The sequence below is a fragment of the Myotis yumanensis genome, unplaced genomic scaffold (genome assembly GCF_028538775.1).
Source record: "Myotis yumanensis isolate MYYU_CA2020_CCGP unplaced genomic scaffold, mMyoYum1.0.hap1 SCAF_1, whole genome shotgun sequence".
Lineage (NCBI taxonomy): Eukaryota > Metazoa > Chordata > Mammalia > Chiroptera > Vespertilionidae > Myotis > Myotis yumanensis.
Window position 1 is genome coordinate 163,469,834 of NW_027223752.1, and position 25,877 is coordinate 163,495,710.

Consider the following 25,877-nt stretch of genomic DNA (forward strand, 5'->3'; position numbering starts at 1 on the left):
ACTGGGGATCGAGCCTGCAGCCCAGCCATATGCCCTGACCGGGAATCAAACCAGCATCCTTTTGGTACATGGGATGACATTCAATCTACTGAGCCATGCTGACTGGGCTGGAGTTTCATTTTTAATTTTCTTCAATAACTTTTCTCATGCATTCACAGGTTGGCGAATTGTTTGGTGTGAGAGGCCTATCTTTGCTTTTGACATGCCTCCTCAGCTTAATCATTTCTAGCTTTTGATTTAAAGTGAGAGATGTGTGACTCTTCCTTTCATATGAAAACTTAGAAGCCATTATGGGATTATTGGCCTAATTTCAATATTGTTGTGTCGGGGAACAGGGAGGCCTGAGGAGAGAGGGAGAAAAATGGGGAATGGCTGGCTAGTGGAGCAGTCAGAACACACACATTTATCAAGTTCACTGTGTTATATGGGCATGGTGTATGGTGCCCTAACACAATTACAATAGTAATATCAACTATCACTGATCACAAATAAACAACAAATGTAATAATAAAGTTTGAAATATAGGGTAGGGTAAAAGTAGGTTTACAGCTGTTTGTATAGAAAATAATATAATAATACAAGAATAAACTCTGTGTGCGTTCATGTATAACTGTAAACCTCCTTTTGCCCCACTTTGTTTCATAAGAATTAGCCAAAGTGTGACACAGAGACCCCAGGAGAGCATGTGCTGTTGGGAAAGTGGCATCAAAAGATTTTGTTCAGCCCAGCTAGTGCTTAGTGCTTGAGCATTGACCCATGAACCAGGAGGTCATGGTTTTATTCCTGTGCAGGTTGCAGGCTTGATCCCCAATAGGGCGCATGCAGGAGACAGCTGATCAATGATTCTCATTATTTATGTTTCTATCTCTGTCCCTCTCCCTTCCTCTTTCTGAAATCAATAAAAACATTTTTTTTACTTTTTTAAGATTTTGGCCCAGCCTGCATGGCTCAGTGATTGAGCATTAACCCTTGAACCAGGAGGTCACGGTTCAATACCCAGTCAAGGCACATGCCCAGATTGCGGACTCAGTCCCCAGTGTGGGGTGTGCAGGAGACAGCCAATCAGTGATTCTCTCCTGTCATTGATGTTTCTATTCCTTCCTCCCCCTTCCTCTCTGAAATTAAAAATAAATAAGTAAGTAAATAAATAAATAAATAACACAGTTTAAAAAAAATCATTTTGTTCAATGGAGGGTTGCCACAAACCTTCAATTTGTAAAAAGTACAATATCTGTGAAGCATAATGTAGCAAAGAGCAATAAAACAAGGTGTGGCTGTGCAAGAAGATATTTGGAGAGCAGAAAGACCACATTTACATAATCTTTATTATAATCAACTAGTGGTTTGGTGCACGAAATTCGTGCACATTAAAAGGGGATTAATTAGAGGAAATATTTTAATATTGCTATTTGCCCTTTCTCTACAATAGATGTGTCAAAGATGAAAGAAAATTAGTAAAGTGTATATGAAAATCTTCCTCCTGTCAGAGTCTGGGGTGCGCCGTGGGACCCAGAGTCAAGTCCCTGCCCACCAGTGGCACCTCAAAATCACTCGAGACCCAGACCCAGACCCAGACCCAGCTGACCCCACCCGCATTGGGCAAAATCCAGACCTGGCTGGCCCCACCCTTGTCAAGCCCCGCCAGGCAGGGGGCGCAGCCTCAGGTCCCCCATCAAGCCCCGCCAGGTGGAGGGTGCAGCCTCAGGACCCCTGCCAAGCCCCGCAGGGTGGGAGGCACAGTCTTAGGTCCTGCATCAAGCCCCATTGGGCAGGGGGGCGCAGCTTCAGGTTATCCAGTGCACCATCAGGTCCCCTGGCCTGGCGCCGGGGCTCGGTGCACAGACCTAGGTTCCCTGGCCCGGTGCCAGGGCAGGGGGCGTGGCCTGAGGTCCCCCGTTAAGCCCTGCTGGTCAGGGGATGCGGCCTGAGATCCCCCATCAAGCCGCGCCAGGCAGGTGGCGCAGTCTGAGATCCCTCGTCAAGCATCGCCTGGTGGGGGGGGTGCAGCGTGAGGTCCCCTGTCCAGCCCCACCGGGCGGGGGTGCGACCTGAGGTCGCCAGCCCAGCCCCGGGGCAGGGTTTCGGCCTGAGGTCCCCTGCCCTGGCCCAGCACCACGCAGCATTTGTGAGAGCTTGTTTGGAGGTTCTAGTAGGGGAGCGCAGCTACTTGTATACCCTTGACCAAAGACCGGTCCTCTCCTGGGGGGCGGGCGGGGGGGGAGGTCGTCCTCTTCGACCTAGCAGCTTCGGGAGGGACGCACATGGATCGGTGAGGGAGGAGGGGGACACCCGCCTAGCCAGCCAGATCAGCTGAATCAACCCTGGCGATCAATGCGGTGACAGATGTCGCAGCCAGATTGCCCTCACATCCAACCACGCAGCATTTGTATATTCCCTCTTTATTAGATAGGATTGTTATCATTGTTCTATTGTATTATCAGTTATTGTTGTTCATCTGTTAACTCTGCCTAATTTGTACGTTAAACTTTATCATCTATATACGTAAAAGTCTAAGTGACCAAATGACTAAACACCCGAACGACCAGTTGACCAGTCGCTATGACGCACACTGAGTACCAGGGGACAGACGCTCAATGCAGGAGCTGCCCCTGGTGGTCAGTGCGCCCCCACAGCAGGAGCACCGCTCAGCTGACTGGCGGGTGCCAGACACATGGCTCACGGCTGGCAAGTCAGCTGCCACAACGCAAGCCTCTTCCACCTTCAAGGCAGCGCTACTGAAGGGCCGTGGTGGCAGCGGCAGGAACAGCAGCCGGGCGGGGATGAGCAGGAGCAGCGCAATGCCCAGCCCACGTTTGGACTACTCCTCGGCTCTTGCCATTCGTGCACTACTACTTGGGGAATATCCGACTGCCAGTTTCAGCCCAGTCCCCGCAGACCAGGCCGAAACAGGCAGTCTTAACATCCCCCAAGGGGTCCCGGATTCCGAGAGGGTGCAGGACAGGCCGAGGGACCCCACTGGTGCACAAATCCCTGCACCGGGCCTCTAGTAAGTATATATGTACAGGAAAAAACAGTATATGGGTACAGTACTATACACGGTTTCAGGCATCCACTGGGAGTCTTGGAAAGTATCCTCTGTAGATAAGGTGGGGTTACTATACTTACTAAGAAAATAACTTGAGAATCAGATTACCATAGATCGTTTTACTGGATGATTACATGGAGAAAAAACAAACAGAATTTTCCAAAAATGTGTGACACTTTCTTTTTCATTATTGGGAATCTAATTGAAAATTGGTTATCAATTACATATGTTTTGTCTTACTTAGCTCTAATGTTTCTATACCATTAGAATAACTTATAAAGGTGTGTTTTTTTTTAAGTAAGCAGTTTCAAAACAGTTTTTAATGTTGACTTTTATTTATCTTTTGTCTTGTTCAGCTACGGGTAGACCTACATTGGAATTGTATATGTGTAAACAATATTTTAAAAGTGTAAATTAATCTATATTTTATGCTCTTATAGGTGTATACATTTCCAAATACTCAGACTGTCTTCATGCAAGACCATGGTATCATGGAAAGTCTGGTTATATTATAATTTGTAATCTAATTAAGGTAAGGCCAATGTGTACTTCGGTATAATTTTTCTTTTTAAAAGTAAAGGTTATCAGTCTGTGATAATGTTATTTGCAGATCATTTGCTACACATACTCCTCACCAAAGACAGCTATTCAAAATCAGAAAATTAAATTGCTATTTCTGCTTTCCTTTAAAGACAAAGATTTTTTGTTTGTTTAATATATGATCTACATTTTTAAAAAAACAACCTTTAAAGACTTCACAGTACTCAGTGAAGTCTTCCTCTCACTCCTGTCCCACAATGCCACTTAAAAATATATATATATACACACACACACACATATTGATTTCAAAGAGGAAGGGAGAGGGAGAGAGAGAGAAACATCAATGATGAGACAGAATCATTGCCTGGCTGCCTCCTGCATACCCCAGTAGGGATTGAGCCCGCAACCCAGGCATGTGACTGGGAATCGAACTGTGATCTCTTGGTTCATAGGTCGAGGCTCAATCACTGAGCCACACCAGCCTGGCCACAATGCCACTTTTTAGACATTAAATAACAGAAAACAGGTAGCTGCTTGTAAAACAGTGTGCTTACAGTTAAAAGAGATGAATTTAGAAAACATTTATTGTCTGATTTAAATTGTCACAATAAGAAATCTTTATTTTCTTTATCCCTAAAACATCCAGACCTTGTTTATATCTTTATGTGGCACCTATAACTTGATGATCTCGAAATTCTTAAACACCCTTTAATAGTTCAATATGAATGAATCTTGCAATTAGAATTTTCATTCAAGTAGTAGGAAAGTGCTGATTTTATAGGTTGGTAGATTTTTTGAAGACATATTCTGTGGTCTTTTTGTTTTTGCTTTTGTTTTAGCTTTCTGAGTTCTTTGGTTATAAATCTAACAACTGATTTATTTTTAAAAGAGTGTAAATATGTTGTATTTCAAAATTTTGTCCCCAAGAACTAGAGGAAAATTAGTGTTGCACTGGCACTCATCACTGCTTTTCCTTTCTTAGTTTTCCCTCTCTTGCTCAATAAGTACCGTAATTCTGCTGTCCCTGTATCCCCTCTCTGTTTGGTGGATATTGCTGTTTAGTTTTTGCCTGCATGTTCTCAGCCCTCCTTACTGTTTACATTCTTTGGCTTCTTTGACCAGAGAATTGCCTTTCGTGGTCCTATAAATAAAGAGGCAGAATCTTAACAGCAAAAAACAAAACAAAACATCTTTTAAATAATTAAATTCTTCTTGTAAAAATAAAAATAAAATTTGTAATCTCATCCTCATTTTGGTATATATTTAGTATATTTTTATTTTTCCTATCTGTATCATCATGTTGTTAAAACAGCTTTTAAAATCATGCTATTTCATGATATGAAATAAAAAAACTTGACTGCTTTTTTTCTTCTTTTTCTGGAAGACATGTAACCTTGATGAAGACAAGTCTATAATGGGAAATACTATTGACTAGTCCGGGCCAGTGGTCTGCTAAGCACTTGTATATATTTGCTACTTGGTGAATTTCTGGGTCCTGATGTAATAGATATATCTTGGTCTGTAATTTACAATTGATAACTTAATACTCAGTTTGAAAACTCATCTTTTGAAATTTTAGATTTCATTTGTCATCTTTTATGTTATAGTTATTGAATAATCAATCTATTTGGTAAGCTATATAATTTTTATTTTAAAGAAATGGTTCTCTTGCCCTAGCCAGTTTGGCTCAGTGGTAGAGAATCAGCCAAGAACCAAAGGGTCCTGAGTTTGATTCAGGTCAGGGCACATATCTTGGTTGCAGGCTCGGTCCCCAGCCCCAGGGTCAACCAATTGATCTATGTGTTCCTCTCACATCAATGTTTCTCTCTCACACTCTCTCGCTCTTTCTCTCTCCCTCTCTTCCTCTCTCCCTCCTCCCTTCTCTCTCCCTCTTCCTCCCTCTCTTCCACTCTGTCTAAAAAAAATATCCTTTGGTGAGGATTAACAAAAGGGGGGGAGTAGTTCTCTTAAATTTGTATTCCTTTGATATTGTGATAAAAGAAACGGACTTCTGCCTCAGAAAGATGCCCAAACATACCTGATTTTTAAATGCAATTTTAAGGGGTTCATGGATAATTAAAACTATTGTTGGCCTTAAAGATTATTTTCTAAGAACCATACTTCTAATGCTTAACACAGTTCACAGTTGAAATACATAGAAATCTTTATTAAGCTACTTATAAATGAATCCTAGAATAAGATTACTGCTATTTGAAAACATCTGATTAGTCTTAATATTTTTATTCTAGGGAAAAGTCAAGTTTGTGTCTGAGAATTATACAACTAACTATATTAGCCCATCTTCTGGCTATGATTGCCATGTGGCTGCAAATACTAACAAGGTTTCTCACAAGACGAGTCATTTTCGCGCCTTTGAACTGAGTCAGGTATAAATCATTTCTAAGATACATTTCTGCCTCTAATGCCTTAAGTTTCAGTACTGGGTGGGTTGAGATCAACTTGGTGCATACAGAATACTATAGTGTTACCCTGATTATAATTCTTTTTCTTTTAGTATTACTTGTATGAGCTTTCAGGTACCACTGTTATTGAGCGACCTAGACAGATTCATCCTTACGTAATTGTAGCTTTTCAGTACAAGGAACCTAAAAAGATGGCGGCACCAGCTCATAAAAGCTTGTAAGTAATTCTGTACATATTTTGTTTTACTGTATTTGTTTCCTTGGCTCTTATAAAATTGCTTTTTTTTTTCCCCCCCTAGACTTGAGGTCAGTGAAAATGGTAAGGAATTATTTAATTGGTTCTTTTAGGTTTTTTTAAGTAAATGTTTTGTTCATAAGTAAAATAATTTGCTTTTTTCTTACCCTCATTTCTTAAAGTTCTCATCTCCCCATGGAATGGGAAATTAATTATTAAAGGCTGTCTGCTGTGTGACATAACTCTTTGGTCCTCTTATGGTACAGTGGTTCCCATCCAGCTGTAAGTACTGAATTTGTGTTCTTTACTACTGCTTATATACTTTTTTAAATTCTCATTTTGAGTTCTTGCTTGTTGGCACTGGTGTGAAATACAGCAATTGTACTTGGTGTTGGATTATAGTACTTTTTGGTCAGATGTATAGAGCATCTAGGACCATGATTCAGGAGACCTAAATTCATATCTAAATTCTAACCTTGGCCTTAAATAAATTTGTTTTATAATCTTTGACAACTCCGTTTTTAAATTTTAGTATTTTAATATATACATAGGAGAATGATTTGGTACTAGAAGTTAGACTCCCCCCCCCCCCCCAAATGATTTGCCTAGAGCAGATACAGCAAATTATAACCACTTAATTATATTACCAAGTCTTTATTAAGATTTGCCGTATCTGATTTTCTAATATTCACGTTGAGTTTTCTAGACTACTGTAGTATTAAATAGAGTAGCTTCTATGTATTTACATTATAGTATTTTCTTCTGGAGAATAATGAAGAGCATTTCTGAAATTTTTTATGAAATCTTTTTTAATTTGGTCTTAATTTGTACTGAAAACGATTGATAGGTGTATATAGTTTAATTGAAATATAAGACCAAAACTAGTGTGCTATCAAAATTCTTTTTTTTTTCTATTGGCCTTTTTTAAGGAGAGAGAGATTATAACCCATAAAATAAAGTAAGTATTCTGTGAATAAATAAATGAGAAAGTTCTTCCTCACTATAGAGTACAACTAATAAGTATAGACAGAATGATGGAATTAGAAAATCATCATTGGCAACATCACAATCAGTGGATGCTTAAAATAGTAGGTGAAAGTTTGATGGTATTTACTTACCTCACAGTATTTCCCCACAACTTACTAAATAATTACAAAGGGAAAAATATAGGTTTTACAATGGAAAGAAAAAACTGCAGATACCATCTTAACTAAGTGGTTAAGTTATCGTCATCAGGAATGGAATTAAAAGTTCAGTACATCACATCAAGAAACACATGGAATAACACATATCATTTTTGTGGTATTCCTGCCACTCTAATCAGGAGGAAACAGATATACCAGGATTGAGACATTCTGCAAAATAAATGATTTATATTAAAAAAATATCAAGGTCATTAAAGAAGGACAAAGACTGTTCCTGCTTGAAGGAGACTAAACACACATACCTAAATACAGTGTTTCATCCTGGATAGGACCCTGGACTACAAAATGTTTTTCTTTCGTTATAAAGGACCTTAGTGAGACATTTGGCAGAATAAGGTCTGTAGGTAAATTAATTGTGTTATATCATTGTTAATTTCTTGATTTTGGTCATTGTTTTGTGGTTTTATAAGGAAATGTCCTTTTTTAAGGACACAGAAATATTTAAGAGAAAAGAAGGCATCTATAAGTGTATAAATATTTCAAAATTAGTTTTAAAGAAGAAAAAAGAATTTAGGTGAAATGATACAAAAGTTTGGATGTGACATTGCATGGTAGGCAATGCAATATTGTCAAAAGTTTTCAACCCTTGCATAGCAAATTCTCATTACAGTATGCATAATTCCATACATCTGGATATTTTGGTTATACCAAAAATACGTGTACTCAGAAAATGTGAACATATTTGCAGACCACAGTTTATGGGGTCATATATTTGAAAATGTATATTTATAAATATCTATATATATAAAAGCCCAGCAACCGGAATGACTAGTCACTATGATGCGCACTACAGCGGCCAACTGGCCTGATTGGGGTCCCGATCGGCCCCCTCCAACCACCCGTGGCCCCTCCCCCCCGGCCGGCCCCACCCCCAATAGGCCCCATCACCTTGATCAGGGACAGGGCTGGCTGGCCAACCTCTCGTGTGTGTGTCCCCCCCCCCCACCCCCGCCAGCCCTGGACCCCAGCAGCCCCGTCCCCCCAATCGGGGGCAGGGCCATCCAACCTCCTGCGGCCCCTTCCACCCACCAGCACTGCCTGATCAGGCCCCATCTTGGCAGGCCAGCCAGACCCCACCTGTGCACAAATTCATGCACCCGACCTCTAGAGTGTGTGTGTGTGTGTGTGTGTGTGTATTATTTGACCTGGATTTCACCAATTTAAGAATTTTTTTGTGGTTGACAATATTTTTATTAGCATTTATGTTAGAATACCAAATACTGCATATGAAGCTGTATATAATTTCAATGATTATTACATCATATGATATTGTTTTGTTTTCCAGACCACATGAACTAGATTTTAAGTATGTAATGAAAGTGTCGTCTCTGAAAAAAAGACTACCAGAAGCTATATTTAGAAAACAGAATTACTTGGAGCAAAAAGGTTTGTTCAAATGTAATGATACACTGTGTATGTGCTGGGCTTTGTTCCATTTATTTCCCCCTCTTATACACACATTTTTGTTTTGCCTTAAGTGATTCTTAAAAAGGCCATTTGTAAAAGATGCAGAGTTGCTATGTGATTCAGTTCCTTGGAGGCCAACTAGAAACTGTGAAAAGTAGTTTCATGTAAGATTGCAAAGTCTAGCTTTAATCCTTCCTATATAATAAAAGCCCAGTGACAGAATGGCAGAATGACCGGTCGACCAGTCGCTATGACGTGCACTGACCACCAGGGGGCAGACACTCCAACCGGTAGGTGAGCTTGCTGCTGGGGTCTGGCTGATCGGGACTGAGCAAGATGGGCTGGACACACCCTATAGCCCTCCCACGGTCCCTCCCCAGCTGGCCAACCTCCTGCATCCCTTCCCAGCCCTGATTGTGCACCAGTGGGGTTCTTCGGCCTGGCCTGTGCCCTCTTGCGATCCAGGACCCCTCTGAGGATGTTGGAGAGCCGGTTTTGGCACCATCCCACTCAACGCAGGAGCTGCTCTCTAATGGTCAGTGTGCTCCCACAGGAGGAATAGTGCTCAGCCAGAAGTCGGGCTCACAGCTGGCAAGCGCAGCGGTGGTGGTGGGAGCCTCTCCTGCCTCCATGGCAGTGCTAAGGATGTTCAACTGACCCCTTAGGCCCGCTCCCCCTAAACCATCAGTCAGACATCCCCCAAGGGTTCCCGGACTGCGAGAGGGTGCAGACCAGGCTGAGGGACCACCTCCTCCCACCCCCCCTTCAGTGCACAAATTTCATGCACCAGGCCTCTAGTTGATTAATAAGATTATATAAGTTTCAAGTGTGCTGTACTATAATGCATCATCTGTATATTGCATTGTTAGCTCATCACCCAGAGTTTAGTTATGTACTTCGAAGTAAAGGGAGAAAAGCAGAAAACCCGAGAAGGAAATTTCTCTATCATTTAGATTGATTCATGGAACATTGATGTTTATATTATTTATATAGTATTTATTTACCTTGTTATAGTCGTGTCAGTATAAATGAGAGCATTGTTTTCAATTTTTTATTGATTTCAGAGAGGAAGGGAGAGGGAAAGATAAAAACATCAGTGATGAGAGAGAATCATCTATCAGCTGCCTTCTGCACGCCCCTTTTTGGGGATCGAGCCTGCAATCCTGGCATGTGCCCTGACCAGGAATTGAATTGTGACCTCCTGATTTATAGGTCAATGCTCATCACTGAGCCACACCAGCCAGGCTATACAGTATAACTTTTTTTAAGGTGTTTTATAACCAAGGACATTGAATGATAATTTTTTAATTGTATTCTTAATTTTCTGACTTTTTATTATATAAAATGAATAAATTGGTTATTTTAAAAAATAAAATAGCATTTAAAATAAGAAATGTTCTGTTTTTCTGATTTTGTCTAGTCTGTTGCCAAGATATGTACTTCAATATGTATGAAGTGGAATTGTCAAACAAACAAGGAGACAAAATAGATAAACTAACCGAAGTCATTAAAAATAAGCAATTGGTAAGAATCAATTTAAAATAATTATTTTTTCCTTAAATTGAGATTTTGATATCTAATTATTAGTTGCTGCATCTAGATTAAATTATTCTAGTTTACTGAAAGGATTTTTATCCTTTAATTTTTATTGATATATATATAATATTTATTGACTGATCTTTTCATCTTCTTTGTTATCTTAGTTTGTGTTTCACTAGTCAGTTTATACTCCTAATTTTAAGAATAAGAGGACAATTTTTCTCATTCTTTTGTTGTTTTTGTTTTATGACAGAATTGAGTAGATCCCAGTGTTTTTGAATTAATCAAAGGACCACTTGTGAAATAGCTCTTTAAAAGTGACCTTTGTCAATCCATAGGTTTAAAAAAGGGGGAAAAAGTTGCTGTTTTTACTGTTTTTATAGTATAGAAAGTAAGACTACTGAGAAATAAAAAACATCCAAAGACCTCTCTGTTATGTTAATCAGGGTTCCTCAGTGTCAGGGTAGGCATAAATGCTGATTCTATAGTGAGTGATTTCTAAACATCCCAGAAGAGATGGTGTAGGTGTAAGAGAGTGACCAAACAAATTCTGAGCCCTTTAGTGACATGATGGACTGGACCCTATAGTAGGTAGCAAAAAAATTAATAAATTAAAATCGAACATGTATAGCAGCTTTGAACGTACTTGAAGTTGCATGTAACAGAAACCTAAGCTGGATTAAACAATAAAGGGATTTAATAGGCTTAACTTTTCCATTCTAGGTGTTAAGAGGGAGGAGAGTGAGAGGAGAGGAGGAAGTGGGGAATGGAGAGGGAGAGAGAGAGAAGGAGGGGGGAGGAGGAAGATAGACCGGGAAGGAGAGACAGGGGGAGAGAGAGATCTCTGCACATCTCTCAATCAGTAACTGCAAAGGGAATGGACTACACTAATTAGCTCAGACCATTCAGAACCCATTTACCAGAACTGGGTATGAGGTTAGTTCCACTCAATCTACAGGGAGTGGTGCTCCACAGCAAAATGTTAGAATCGGCGACATTGGATGCTGAATGGATAACTAACTACTATAGGATTGTAGGCTATGGTTTTTAAAGTACCATAGTCCATTTTATATTTGGAAACTAAAAGGAATAAAGTCCAAAGATACTTTGAAAAAATGCATTCATGAAGGGACTACTTGTAAGTGCTTATAGCAGGGGTGGGGAACCTTTTTTCTGCCAAGGGCCATTTGGATATAACATCATTCGAGGGCCATACAAAATTTATCAACTTAAAAATTAGCTTGCTATATTTGGTCAAACATTTAATTAACTCACCCCTAATTCCATGGGAGGGCCAGCTCAAATGATTTCTTGGGCCTTATATGGCCCTCGGGCCAGATGTTCCCCACTCTTAACTTAGACAGTCCTTGGGTTACGGGTTACGTTGGACTCGATGTACGTCATTTCGTGGTTATTTCGCCATCTCCCATTTATTTTTAAAAAAAAAGTTCTGTCATTTCTATGAATGTACATATGTGCTCTATGTTTTTTATTATTTACTTACCACAAGTAAAGGTCAGGAATTGTTATCTTTCTTTTAAATATTTTTACTGTATCACTTCATTACTGCTGTGTATGTGCTCCATGTGAATGACGTAGGTGCTTCTGTAGGTGGGTTCTGACTTATGGCGAAAATCGCTTTATGCCACACTGTAGAACCGGATCTCCGACGTAACCCGAGGACCTGATGTAGTATTGAAACCCGTTTAGTAGTAGTAATTAGTTATAGGAATTACATATCACTTTAAGTTCTTTCTCCTTAGTACTCCATGCTTTTCTTGCTTCATATACTGCATATTTTTATTCTGTTTGCACATATTTTTGGAAGATAGAAATGTATGGTTTTAAGTAAATAGGGATTTTATTTTTCATCTATTTTACAAAACTAAAATGCAGAACAATGTAGAGGCTAATTTGTCACTTTCACTTGCTACATCAATCGAAAATGAAACAAGAGTTCTACCTCTTTGCAACTTAATAGATATCAAAGCTATGGGTATATGTAGTTATTGGTATATGTATTCAGTAATTCTTGAGTGCTTACTAGGTGCCAGAAGCAAAAAGAGAAAATAGTCCCTACCATCAAGGAACTTAAAAAGACTGTGAAAAGACAGAAATGTCAACTATCAAATGCATAAGGGCAGTAATAGAAGATTATAGAAACTTGCAATAGTGAATTGTCAATGTCATAACTTAGTTCTAAAACAATTAGAAAATAAGTCTTTTTTCATACTTGAAGTGTTTATTGATTAATTTATCAATTTGCCATATTTTTAGGCTTCTAACCTATCAGTTTTTTCAATAGAATGTTTTATCATTTTATAAAACAATTATTTTTAGTTTGGTGTGTTGGGTTTTTTTTAACTTAAAAAGTGCATGAGCATTGGCTTTAAAAATGATGCATAATGAAAAAGAGAAACTGTTATTTTTATAATTTAGAATGATAGCTTTTAGATAACTTGCCCTGACCTGGGGACAAAATTTCCCCAATTTACTGTAAACATTAAAATTTTAAAGGTTGTTTGTTTGGGAGTTGTTTTTTGTTTTGTTTTAGATCAAGATTCCACTGAAGACTGTGGTGGAGGGAAAAAAAAAAGAGAAAAAATTATTTTCATCTGCATGTTTTCATTGCCGCATCAGCTAATTATGTTATTTTCTATTATTTTTTATCTCTCAGATGCTATAGAAAGGATTCTTTTATTACATAGGATCTTCCAGTCTTCCTAGTTCTGGGGTTCTATGACATGTTGTATATAAACATGAGCTTAAGATGCTAATCATAGGCCTGATTTACCTTACATTTGTAGTAGCTAAATGGTAACAGATTGATTGTTTAGGCAGCAGTATGAAATATCAAGCAACTCAATAAAAAAATGAAATTACTCTTTTTTGATAGGTTTATTATGTAGTTAAAAACTATCCTAAAATTAACCCTTAATGTTCTAGTTACTATATGTAGTCCTAACAGGGCCAAGATTAATTGCGTGTGAAGGAACTTGCAGTTTCTGATACTAAAGGCAAAATTGTCCTGATTCTCATAAACCAGCGGTTCTCAACCTGTGGGTCGCGACCCCTTTGGGGGTGGAACGGCCCTTTCACAGGGGTCGCCTAAGACCATCGGAAAAAACATATATAATTACATATTGTTTTTGTGATTAATCACTATGCTTTAATTATGTTCAATTTGTAACAATGAAATTGGGGGTGACCACAACATGAGGAACTGTATTAAAGGGTCATGACATTAGGAAGGTTGAGAACCACTGTCATAAACACTAACATTTCAAATTTTTTGCATATTTGTTTATTTTTCATGAGCTCAAAATTTACTGAATTTGTGGTGTGGTAGAGTGAGGGGAGGAATTTAATCTTTTTTTTTTTTAATGTTTAAGGCACTCATCAAATGCTTAGAAAATCGGGAGGTTTTCATTTTACTTACATCATCAGCCTTAATTTCAGAAACAAGTAAGGACAACTTTTTTAAAATACAGTTTTTTTGAATGCTTACTTTTATTTTATAAGGTCAGCAACCTAACTTTCCTTCTAATTTTCATCCTATATAGATTTTGGAGATGAGCCGATGGTTCTACATGCATTACATTTATTCCATTCATCCCTGTCAGCAGGTAAGGGCGCAGTGACTTCTAGTTTACTAAATCTGTCACATATTTTTCCATCCTCATCATGCTTAACCTCTCAACCCTGGTAACTAATGTAGTTTATTTCTTTAAATAACTCTTTCTTTAATCTCCCTGGTTGGTTCTTCTTTTCACGTTTAGCCTTCCCTAAGCTTCACACCCAGATATCCACCTGTTTATTGACTTTTTCACTTAAGATGTCTCACATGTTCCTCAAATTCAGCATTATTCAAAACTGAATATTTGGTATTGAACAATAATAGGAGAATAATACTGTAATAACTATATGGTGAAAGGTAGTAAACTTAATGGTGATTGCTTTGCAAGGTATATAAATGTTGAATCACTAAGTTATGTACCTGAAACTAATATAATCACATGTCAACTATAATTGAAATTTAATTTAAAAATCATCTTAATAAAAACCTACAACTTGGCCTGTATGGCTCAGTGGTTGAGCATTGGCCTGTGAACCAGGTCACAGTTCGATTCCAATCCAGGGCACATGCCAGGGTTGCACTCGATCCCAGTGTGGGGCGTGCAGGAGGCAGCCAATCAATGATTCTCATCATTGATGTTTCTATATCTCTCTCTCCCCCTCTCCCTTTCTCTCTGAAATCAATAAAAATATATATATATTTTAAAAAACTGTAACAGCGAGGAGATAATTTTTATAATAGTCTACCAACTAAGTAGGACTCAAGGTCTGCACAGTTACAGTTCTCTGTCTGGACTACTTTTCTCCTTCCCTTTTATTGGGTGGTGTTTACCCCCATAGGGCAAAAGATATTAATCAGACAATATATAAACAGATATGTTGTTTATCTGTAGTATTAAAATTTTGGGGATAATGAATAAAATCAGGTAAAGCTCTGATCTAGTCCAGTCTGTTACTCAGGTCTGTCAGGTGTCAGTTTAAATATCACTGTTGATTCCCATCATCATTCCTCACCTCAGTGAGAACCCCAGGCTTATCAATTGAATTTAAATATTTGTTTGTATATGACTTAATGCCTGCCTTTCCTGTATTCTACTGTATGCCTATGGCCTAGCAGTGGCCAGGCACATAAAAAATAATAAATGTTTGCTGAACAATAAATTAAATGAGTCATTTGTTTTTGTCATATGAGGAAATTTTCCTTCTTATTTTATAATCACAGTCTATGTGTTTAAACATAAAATTATGTATAGCACTTATAAAGCTATAACCAATATAAAAATGCTTTTAAAGTTGATTTCTTTTTTTTTTTAATCTTTATTGTTGAGATTCTTACAGATGTCCCTCTTTTTCCCCCCATAACTCCCCTCCACCCGGTTCCCATCTCACCCCAGGCCCTCTCCACCTCACTGTCCACATCCATAGGTACTGCATACATGCATGTAAGATCTTTGTCCAATCTCTTCCCACACCCCCTCCCCCCCGAGAATTGTCAGTCAGCTCTCTTTCCATGCCCCTGATTCTATTACATTCACCAGTTTATTCTGTTCGTCAGATTTTTTATTCATTTGATTTTTAGATTCACTTGTTGATAGACATGTATTCATTGTCACTTCATTGTTCATAATTTTTTACCTTTACTTTTTTCTTCTTCTCCCTCTTCTTAAAGAATACCCTTCAGCATTTCATGTAATACTAGTTTGGTGGTGATGAACTCCTTTAGCTTTTTCTTGTCTGTGAAGCTCTTTATCTGACCTTCAATTCTACATGATAGCTTTGTTGGGTAGAGTAATCTTGGTTGTAGGTGCTTGCTATTCTTCACTTTGAATATTTCTTGCCACTCCCTTCTGGCCTGCATAGTTTCTGTTGAGAAACCAGCTGACAGTCATATGGGTACTCCCTTGTAGGTAACTGACTTTCTTTCTCTTGCTGCTTTTAAGATTCTCTCTTTGTCTTTTGCCCTTGGCATTTTAATTATGATGTGTTTTGGTGTGGTCCTCTTTGGATTCCTCTTGTTTGGGGTTCTCTGCGCTTCCTGGACTTGTAAGTCTATTTCTTTCACTAGGTAGGGGAAGTTTTCTGTCATTATTTCTTCAAATAGGTTTTCAGTATCTTGCTCTCTCTCTTCTTCTGGCACCCCCATAATTCGGATGTTGGTACACTTGAAGTTGTCCCAGAGGCTCCTTACACTATCTTCATATTTTTGGATTCTTTTGCTCTTCTGGATGGGTGTTTTTGGCTTCCTTGTATTTCAAATCATTGATTTGATTCTCTGGATTCTCTAATCTACTATTGAATCCCCTGTATATTATTCTTTATTTCAGTCAGTGTATGATTAATTTCCGACTGGTCCTTTTCCATTTTTTTGGCATTCTCACTAAGACCCTTGAAGGTCTCACTAAGTTTCTCAGAGGTTTATAGAAAATTCTTGAGTAACCTTATAACTGTGGTTTTGAACTCTATATCCAATAGTTTGCTTTCTTCCATTTCTTTCATTTGTGACATGTTTCTTTGTCTCTGCATTTTGGCTGCTTCCCTGTGTTTGTTTCTATGTATTGAGTAGCTGCTAAGTCTCCTTGAGTTGATAGAGTGGCCTTGTGTAGTAGGTGTCCTATAGGGCCCAGTGGCTCAGCCTCCGCAATCACCTGAGGTGGACACTCTTGGTGCACCCCTTTGTAGGCTGTGTGCACAGTCTTGTTATAGTTGAGCCTTGATTGCTGTTGGTATTACTAGGAGGAATTGACCTCCACGTCAATTGGCTATGAGGACCAACTGTGTCTACAGTGGAAGAGCTGCTGTACAGAAGACACCCTTATAAGGGGCAGGACTTGCTTCAGTGGGGCTTTAGTGCTCACTGAGTCTGCCCCTTGAGTGTGTCATTTATGGGTGTGAAGAGTTGTAATCTGGTATAGTCTAGCACTGACCACTGGGTACACTGACTCTTGGACCACCAAGGAGATGCAAAGTCAGCCACTGCCTGGGGCCACCCAGCAGGAGCTACAGAGAGATCTGCAGATTCCTCCTCTTTGTATTGTTAAACCCAATACAAAGAGGGCCCAGGTGAGGCCCAGCAATGAAGGAAGGCAGGGTGCTGCTGGTACAGGCTTTGGGCCTTTTTTTGATAGCTTTGGGGCTCCCTGACCCAGCTGTAGGTTGTTTGACAGGTCTTAGACTGAGAAAGGACAGGCCATTCATATGCAAAAGCCGCTGCATGCAGCTTGGTTGAGGTTGTAAATTGGGTGGGGCAGGGTCTCAGGGAATCACCAGGGCAGAGCAAACAGCAGTGGCTGCCAGTCAGCCCTGCACCGGGAAGGTCCCAGCACAGGAACAATGACCTCTTCGAGCACCTCTGTCTGGAAGAAAGCCGCCCCCGTGTTCCTGCCCCGATGCCAGACAATCTAGTTTCTCCCGTATGTGTCTGGGTCCCCCCAGAACAAGTGGGAGCTTGTATCTCCCTCCCAATTAAAAAAGCGACACACCCAGGTGCCAGCCTCTTCTGTGCCTTCTACCAGTCTCAATACACTTTCTTCTTTATTTCTCTAGTTGTAGTACTTCCACTCAGCCAGCTTTCCTGTGGTTCTGGATGATAGTTGTTTTATATTTTAGTTGTAATTTTGATGTGGTTGTGGGAGGCAGCAAGTACAGGTGTTTACCTATGCCGCCATCTTGATTCTCTCCTAAAGTTGATTTCTTAACATTTTACGTATTCAGTTACCCAAAGCAGAGAAGTGCACTGTCTTGGGCATCACTTCTTTGTACTAAAGCAAAACATTACCTGTTATAACAACATAATGCTGTTTGCATTTTTTAAGCATCTACTATGTTAGGTATTATGCTAAGTATACTAACTTAGCAGCCCTTAAAATAGATATTATTATTTCAAAGATGAGGAAACTGAGACTTAAGCTTGCCCACAGTCAAACAACTAACTCTCTACCTGGCTTCCAACTCTTATCCCATACTGCCTCCTTCTCTCAGAGCTCTGACTTCATTTTATTATGAAATAAATAGGAAACATTAGTGCCTTTACCATTCAGTGTTGAACAGCACAGGATTTGTTTAAATAAATTTTGCAGTGTTGTGTTATAGTGTACACCTCCTCCTCTAGTTCATTAAGACATTTTCTGTGAATGGTCATTTTTTATCAGGGTCCTAGCTATGGTTATCTGTTTTAAATGATAGATACTTTGCTTAGCAGATTTAAAATGTTCTTTTTCATAGATTTTATAATAGTCTATTACAGATCATTCTGGGTTCTTTCTAAATTCTTAAAATAATGAAAATTTTCTGGAAGAATACTACTATAGTGTGAACTGTTAGCAGTACATAAAAACCTTTTTTCTTCACTTGTTACTTTTTAGTTAATAAGCTGTAAAGAAAGAAATTTTTAATTTCTACCCACATTTTTTGTTTATTTTTATTTATCTTTCTATTCTTTTTTCTAATATCTCCTTTAGCTAAGGAGAGAAAGTGAAACACAGACTACTTGGTTTAATTACTTAATTTTTAAAAAAATTTTACTTGATAGAGTGATGGAATTTGGGGTTTACTTAAGGGCTTTACTTTTTTCAGTTCACTTGGTTAGCTTTGTAACTTAAACGAATTCAAACAGCCTGGGCTGGGTAGCTCAGTTGGTTGGAACGTCATCCCAATATACCAAGGTTTTGAGTTCGATCCCCACTCCGGACACATAAAGAATTTACCAATGAATACATAAATAAGTGAAACAACAACTCAGTGTTTCTCTCTTTCTCTCTAAAAATCAATACATTTAAAAAATTTTAAAGTCAATTATATAAGGTAGAGATAAAATAAGACACTTAAAAGCAGAAAATGTTCATTGAAAAATAGAAAAGCAAATCTGCCAACTCTAAATATCACTGCTGTTGCTTTGATGATACATTGAGCTCATGCTGAGCTCCTCATCAGATAAGATGGAGCTAGAGGCAGGTCAGCCTTCCTCATTCTAACCTGGTGATTGCATTTGAGTGATTCTTTTCCAGTTCTTATTCCCACTCTCCTCTCTCATGTGATTTACATATATATGGAGATAAATGTATTCATTAAATGTACCCATAGTCTTTTAATTTCCGTTTAGATTTCTGTTGAGAGCACTGTGTTATATTTAACCATCCCATAATTTTGTAAGCATTTTTTTCTGCATGTTTTTGTAAAATAAAGACTAATAATTTTAGGTTTTTAATGTATATACATATATTTTAGGGCTGAAAGACTTGAAAGTTGAAGATGACATCTCATTGAAGGTGATACCTATTTTACCTGCCCTTAATTGTGCACTGCTAGAAGCAAGGAAATCATTTACTGAAGAAGGAATCTGTCTAAATACATTAGTAAAGCGTAATTTCCAAGAATTGTACAAGATGGAGAGAAATCCATTGACAACTTCTTCTCAAGATGGAGTAAAAGAGACTGCGTTCTTTGGCAAAATGTCCAATGGTTTTGACTTGGTTCCTCCAGCTGAAAAGTGCCCTGTACAGTCTTTAACTCAGTTGAAGACTTATTTTTCAGATCCTAGTGGGTACATTTTGGAAGTATCTACAGCGTTAGATTTATTGGCAGAGCGTTCACAGTCTCCTTGTATTTCAGATGGAATTTGTGATGCTGGATTTTCTTTAGTTATGACTCCAGATCCTGAATTTCTTGACTCAGAAGCAGAAGTAAGAAGAGAAACTGAAACAAAAAAGAATTCTGAAGAAATGTTTAAAGCTAGGAAGAGAAATATAGTTCCATTAAATTCAGCATCAAATCTGAGAGTTCAGCCAAAGAGGAAGGCCAGCATGCCACCTGTGGTACAGAGTAAAAGAGTGAACTTGTGCTGTCCCTTCCCCAAAAGAACTCCTGCTAGAGCAAATAGGGCTTCAACCCCTCCAGCAACTCTCAAATTAGTTAAAGGACAGTTTCCTCAGAAAAGAAAAAGAGGTAAGCACAATTTATGGAGATTGAGTTAGTAATAACTGTTGTATTCTAACACTGTTCCTGTCTGATCACTGGACTGCAGCTGTGCAGTATCAGAAGTTTGTTAGAAATGACAACATTTCTCTCCAGGTGATTTGTCTGCATGCTTAAGTTTAAGGTAGAGATTAAAAACAAGAAATAGAAAAAACTGTAAGATATCTCCTCAAAAGCCCACCCACCAAAAGCCGTATTTCACTCTAAAACTGCTCAAGCTGTCAGTTATTTATGTACCATTCTAGAAAGATTGTTATCCAGTGTCTTATCTACCCACAGACAAATAAAAGTAGATGAAGATCATACCCTTACCCTGTGGGTAGCTCAGTTGTTAAGAGTGTCGTCAATAGGTCAAGATTTGGGGTCCAGTACTCGGTCAGGGCACATATAAGGATCAACCAATGAATGTATCAATAAGTGGAACAATAAATCGATCTCTCTCTCGATCTCTCTCCCTCTCTCTCTCTCTCTCTCTCTCTCTCTCACTCTCTCTCTCTCTCATCAATAAATTTTAAAAATTTAAATCAGGCATACCAAAACCAGCAAAAAGTAATAACGAGTAGCTTATACATGTATAAAGAGGTGGGGGAAATACCTAGAACCTTCAAAACTAAAATAGTCTGGGGTAGGATTTCTAATCCTTTATGTGTGTCAGAGTTTGAAAACAGTCACCTGGATCCTGCCATAGATCTGTTGAGTCAGAATATCCAGTGGCCTGTATTGAGACAGTTCCACAAGTGGCTTTGTTGCCCCCCTGAAAATTGAGTAATAATCAGAGGCTAGAGCTATTTAGTCTCTAGTTAAATGCACTTTAGTGAACATAGCACAACAAACAACACGATTTTGCCTTAGAGCCATCTCAGATTATAGGTAGTGTATTTTGTTGAAAAGTAGGGAACTGTATGCTGTATGACCCCTTAGAGAAGGAGTCAGCAAAGTGTAATCAATGGACTCCTCAAGCAGTTGTCTCTGGCTACATCACAGCTTTATACATCATAGCTGTATACCTTTGGCAGAGATGTGTGGTTGTGAATAAAAACAGTGACCTTCAAAGCTGAAAATACATACTGTCTGCCCTTCACACAAAAAAGGTGTGCCACCCTATCAATAGTATTTTGATTCTAGAAATTTTAGTGCTTAGAGAAGAAATATCAGGGATATGCAGAGCCCCAGGATTCTAGATGATTAAGATTTTACGCTGTGGTTCAACAAATAGTTATTTTTGGCCTGTTACAGTTTGAGAAAATGATGTATATGTGTGTATTTAGGAGAATGTTGGAAATTATGACAATAGAAAGCAGTGAATCAGACTAAACAACTACTTACAAATAAATTCCAGGCCAACCATATTGTTTCTGCTCTGTATGAACCTGTTTACTTTAAGATATTAAATAAATTATCTGTAATTCAACATATGTTTTCTGTTTCTCAGATGTTTTAAATTTCATCCACTATAAGAAATATGTTTTATTTTGCCGAAACCGGTTTGGCTCAGTGGATAGAGCGTCGGCCTGCGGACTGAAGGGTCCCGGGTTCGATTCCGGTCAAGGGCATGTACCTGGGTTGCAGGCACATCCCCAGTGGGAGATGTGCAAGAGGCAGCTGGTCGATGTTTCTCTCTCATCGATGTTTCTAGCTCTCTATCTCTCTTCCTTCCTCTCTGTGAAAAATCAATAAAATATATAAAAAAAGAAATGTTTTATTTTGTAGTCAGTACACACAAATTCACACATGACTGAAACAAAAATTTCAAAAGACATTTACCCTATGTGTAATACAATCTGATATTTTCTCTTCCACTTTGTTTCATTTAAGAAAGAATTCTGGTTGCAACCCATTAACTTTATTTTATAATCCATCGATGGATTATTGAATGCAATTTGAGAAACATGGCATTGAGTGACACTAACAGAAAAGTCCCTGCAGGACACCTTGTTCATGTTTCAGTTTTTCCTCTCAGGATTGTGAGAGATCTTCCCTTTCTGTTTGTGCAATTGTTTAAAACTTTCTCCTATGTCTTGGTCATCTACCCTTATTTTCTTTCTCTTGATTTAGACATAATTGTTTTCCTACTTGATTTGTATTCTTAATGTATTTATATTCCTTTATACTAAAAATGTATAACGGAATGCTAGGTCTTATTCCTTAAAGAAATATATATGCTGCTTTATTATGTGTAATAGTTTACTAGGGAGGGAAATAATTGGACCCAAAGACATGTACAATATTAAGAGATTCTAAAGCTTTCCTAAAACCCCCAAGAAATAAATTGGTATCTTCTCTACATTTCATCAGCAGTCATCCCAATTTCTTAAACTGTTTAGTATTATTTTCTGTTCTCAATTAGAAATATTGTTTTCTGTATAATGTAATTTTAAAATTTTGCCAATATTTATGTGTGATTATTTTATACTAGAGGCCCGGTGCATGAAATTCGTGCACTGGGGGGTGGGGGGGTGGGGAGCAGGGAGAGTGTCCCTCAGCCCAGCCTGCACCCTCCAATCTGAGACCCCTTTCAGTCCAGGACTGCTGGCTCCCAACTGCTCACCTGCCTGATTGCCCCTGCCCACTTCTGCCTGCCAGCCTGATCATCCCCTAACCACTCCCCTACCAGCCTGATCAACGCCTAAGTGCTCCCGCCAGTCCTATTGCCCCTAACTGCCCTCCCCTGCCGGCCTGGTCGCCCCTAACTGCCATCCCCTAAAGGCCTGGTACCCCCCCCCACCCCAGCTGCCCTCCCCTGCCAGCCTGGTCGCTCCTAACTGCCTTCCCCTGTAGGCCTGGCCCCCCCCCCGCAACTGCCCTCCCCTGCCGACCATCTTGTGACCACATGGGGGCAGCCATCTTATGGCCACGTGGGGGCGGCCATTTTGTGCGAGGGTGTGGTGGTCAATTTGCATATTACCTATTTATTATATAGGATGATGCCTTTGGGGCTAAATTTTTTTTTGCTGCGAAACAACTGAAATTATACAAAGCAAATGGGTAAAACATACTAATAAGTGCTCAAAGGGAGCACTTATATTTTTTTTAACTTAAAAAATTGAAACACTTTCTTTTGTGTTATATAAGCAGATAGTCGCTAGTTTTGTTTTCCTCTTGTGCCTCTATCTTTAGCTATTTCCTTCCTTCCATGTGAGAAGCAAAGCTGAGCATTTTCTAAAAGAGATGAGCAGTTAAAATAGATTTATAGGAAATTAAATCAGGTGAACACTTTGTCCAGTGTGCTTTTTTCTGTCTTGTCTTTAAAAAATGATTTTTTGAGGTAGTATTAAGACTTAGATATTTACGAGTAGTAAAGTAAAATATGTAAGATGGCACTTTATGAATATACAATCTCTTTTATGTGGTGTGGTTATAGTTTTAACCATATCACCTCTTAGGGGCTGTGTTGCTTTTGTGTACAATGAATTATCTATCTCCCAGTGCTATGAACTAGTATATCCAGGCTTACTTTACAAAAGATCATGGAGATTTTTAGAAAAATTGAAGTCATACCTTGTTTTTATAAAGTTATTACCCTAATATTTTTCTTCCCCACCTAGTAGGGATATAGACCAACATTAGCAAGTTCATATTTTCATATGTATATGAAAACTTTTAACTCTTGCTTTATTAAAATATGTATGTTTTAATGAAATACCCAAAATTTTATTTCCCATCACTATAGTTATGCCCTAAAATAAAAACATAAATAAAAGGAAAAGCTACGCTGATAAATATTTGAGCCCCCTTACCCTTAAAAAAATGGTGTCTTTTTTATATAAGGTGCTGAGGTGCTGACTGCACAATTTGTACAGACAACCAAATTGGATACGAAAAACCAAGAAGCTCTTATTTCTAAAGATGTTCCAGTTGCAACGACTCCTAAAAGGGCAAGGAAACAAGAGAAATCTCCAGTCAAAACTGTTCCGAGGGCTAAACCACCTGTGAAGAAATCGCCACAAAAACAGAGGGTAAATATAGTAAAAGGCAATCAGAATCCCAGAATCAGAAAGCAGCCACAACCTGGTAAGAAATACACTTCCTGTAAATTTAACACCACATGCTGAATAATCAAGGTTGCAATATATATAGTGTGTGGAAATAATATAAGAACAGTTAAAAAACCTATCAATAATTCTTCCTATATTCTTTAATTCAAACATTAATAGGACCAAGTAACTTGATTTCCCATTGTAAATTAGGAAATTACAAAAGATTCAAGTATCACAAAATAAACCTACTTACTAGTTTGCATAAATCCTAAACATAAACTGTCTACAAAAGTTATAACTTGCCTTTTTTTATGACTAAATGCACAAGCAAGTAGTATCTAGCACTATTTTTCTGGACTATAATTGGTTATAAAAAGTGAATTGCAACTTTATTTGTCCCAGGGGAGTTTTAAAGAGAGTGTTCAAAATAGTAATCCAGAATCCTATGTTTGGTTTTAAAAGGCATTAAATTTATTTTAAAGGAAGTTTTACTTTCCTAATTTTGCAAAGTGGATACTGAAGCTTAGTTATATGTACAGTCAGCTGACTACTTTAGTTCTGTGATTTGAATGCTAGGCATACCCTCTTTACTTGAAAGTTCCATTTTCTCTGCAAACTTTATCTCTGAAACTGAACACACACCAGCTCTTCTCCCAGGTCCATGTCCCTTCTTAACTTTTCCTTTCTCTGTATAGTGCAGTTCTTCCAATCTGCAAAATCTATAAATTTTACTTTATCTCCAGTATTGAGTCCTATTGTTTCTTTTTAAATTTGTTTTAACAAAGACTTTATTTTCTCATACCTTTATATTTCTATCAATTTTCTGTCTAATTTCCCTGATCTCCTTTCTCTCTTAATGTTTTTTTAGCTTTTAAAAAAATCTTTTTTGGTGAGATTTCAAAGAAAGAAACTACGGTTTTGTTGGGGTAATGGTATTATGGGTTGACTTTGTTTTTTCTTTTCTAAATTTTTTTAAAATACTGTTTGATGACTAAATATTTTTTTAAAGCTCACCATATTGCAAACCCCACTTTTTCTTCTTTTTTAATTTCAGAGCAGGAGAAGGAGAGAGAGATAGAACATCAATAATGAGAATCATTGATCGGCTGCCTCCTGCATGCCCTCCTACTAGGGATCAAGCCCACAACCAGGGCATGTGCCCTTGATTGGAATGGAACCCAGGACCCTTCAGTCCACAAGCCAACTCTCTGTCCACTGAGCCAAACCGGCTAGGGCCCTGCAGTATTTGTAATTTTGGCATCCATACAAAAAACTCTGCTTGTCTCTCAAGACAGTTAATGTGTTCTTACTTACTCCTCGGGTCCATATTTATCTCCTGCTCTTTCCTAACTTGTCCCTTTCCTGCCAGTGCCTCCTCACAGACACCATACCTCTTCTCTTTTCACTCCTGTGCCCTTCCCCTCCACCAGTCCCGGTTTCCTCCTTCTCTGATCTTCTGATCTCTCGCTTTTCTCTCATTTCCTTTTGGGTTTTTTAGAACATTATGGAATTAAATTTATCCTGCTTTTCAATCATTTGATGTGGTTTGATCCTGTCTTTACAATTAGCTTATAAATGAGTATAGATACCTATATAATACCTATGTTCTTAGCCATGACATTTGAATTTTGGCTCTCAGGTAGTTATAGACTAATTGATTAATAGGAAGAAGGTATGCAATTGAGTATTGACAGAAAAGTGAGTCCAGAAAATGAAGTTTTGAAAATGTGTATTCAAAAATAGGCTGATTTGTATTGCAAATGTCTGTATATATTGTGCAGCCACATTCCAAGTTAAAATTTTAAGATTACCACCTCTTAAATAATCTCTTAATTTTCTTTTATTTCTTAATTGTCTATACTAATCTGTTTCATTTTTTATACTTGAAATATGAGTTTAAGAGGGATCAATCTTTTTGTTACTGAAACTAATGGTTTTCTGTTCTTTCTAAAGTTTTCA

General features: G+C 38.3%; 1 protein-coding gene across 4 annotated transcripts in view; it reads left to right on the forward strand.

Annotated features, from left to right (window-relative positions):
- The window catches only part of TASOR2 (transcription activation suppressor family member 2), a 99,535-nt gene that overhangs the window by 43,146 nt on the left and 30,512 nt on the right, over window positions 1-25,877 (forward strand). For 3 of the 4 annotated variants that reach the window (XM_070391390.1, XM_070391399.1, XM_070391407.1), the window contains 11 exons: window positions 3,487-3,578; window positions 5,836-5,973; window positions 6,102-6,226; window positions 6,309-6,328; window positions 6,427-6,526; window positions 8,735-8,835; window positions 10,277-10,380; window positions 13,788-13,860; window positions 13,959-14,021; window positions 19,195-19,911; window positions 23,710-23,952. In XM_070391390.1, coding sequence (XP_070247491.1) covers window positions 3,487-3,578; window positions 5,836-5,973; window positions 6,102-6,226; window positions 6,309-6,328; window positions 6,427-6,526; window positions 8,735-8,835; window positions 10,277-10,380; window positions 13,788-13,860; window positions 13,959-14,021; window positions 19,195-19,911; window positions 23,710-23,952 — 1,776 coding nt within the window. The remainder of the gene's footprint in view (window positions 1-3,486; window positions 3,579-5,835; window positions 5,974-6,101; window positions 6,227-6,308; window positions 6,329-6,426; window positions 6,527-8,734; window positions 8,836-10,276; window positions 10,381-13,787; window positions 13,861-13,958; window positions 14,022-19,194; window positions 19,912-23,709; window positions 23,953-25,877) is intronic. The other variant, XM_070391414.1, reaches the window with a different exon arrangement.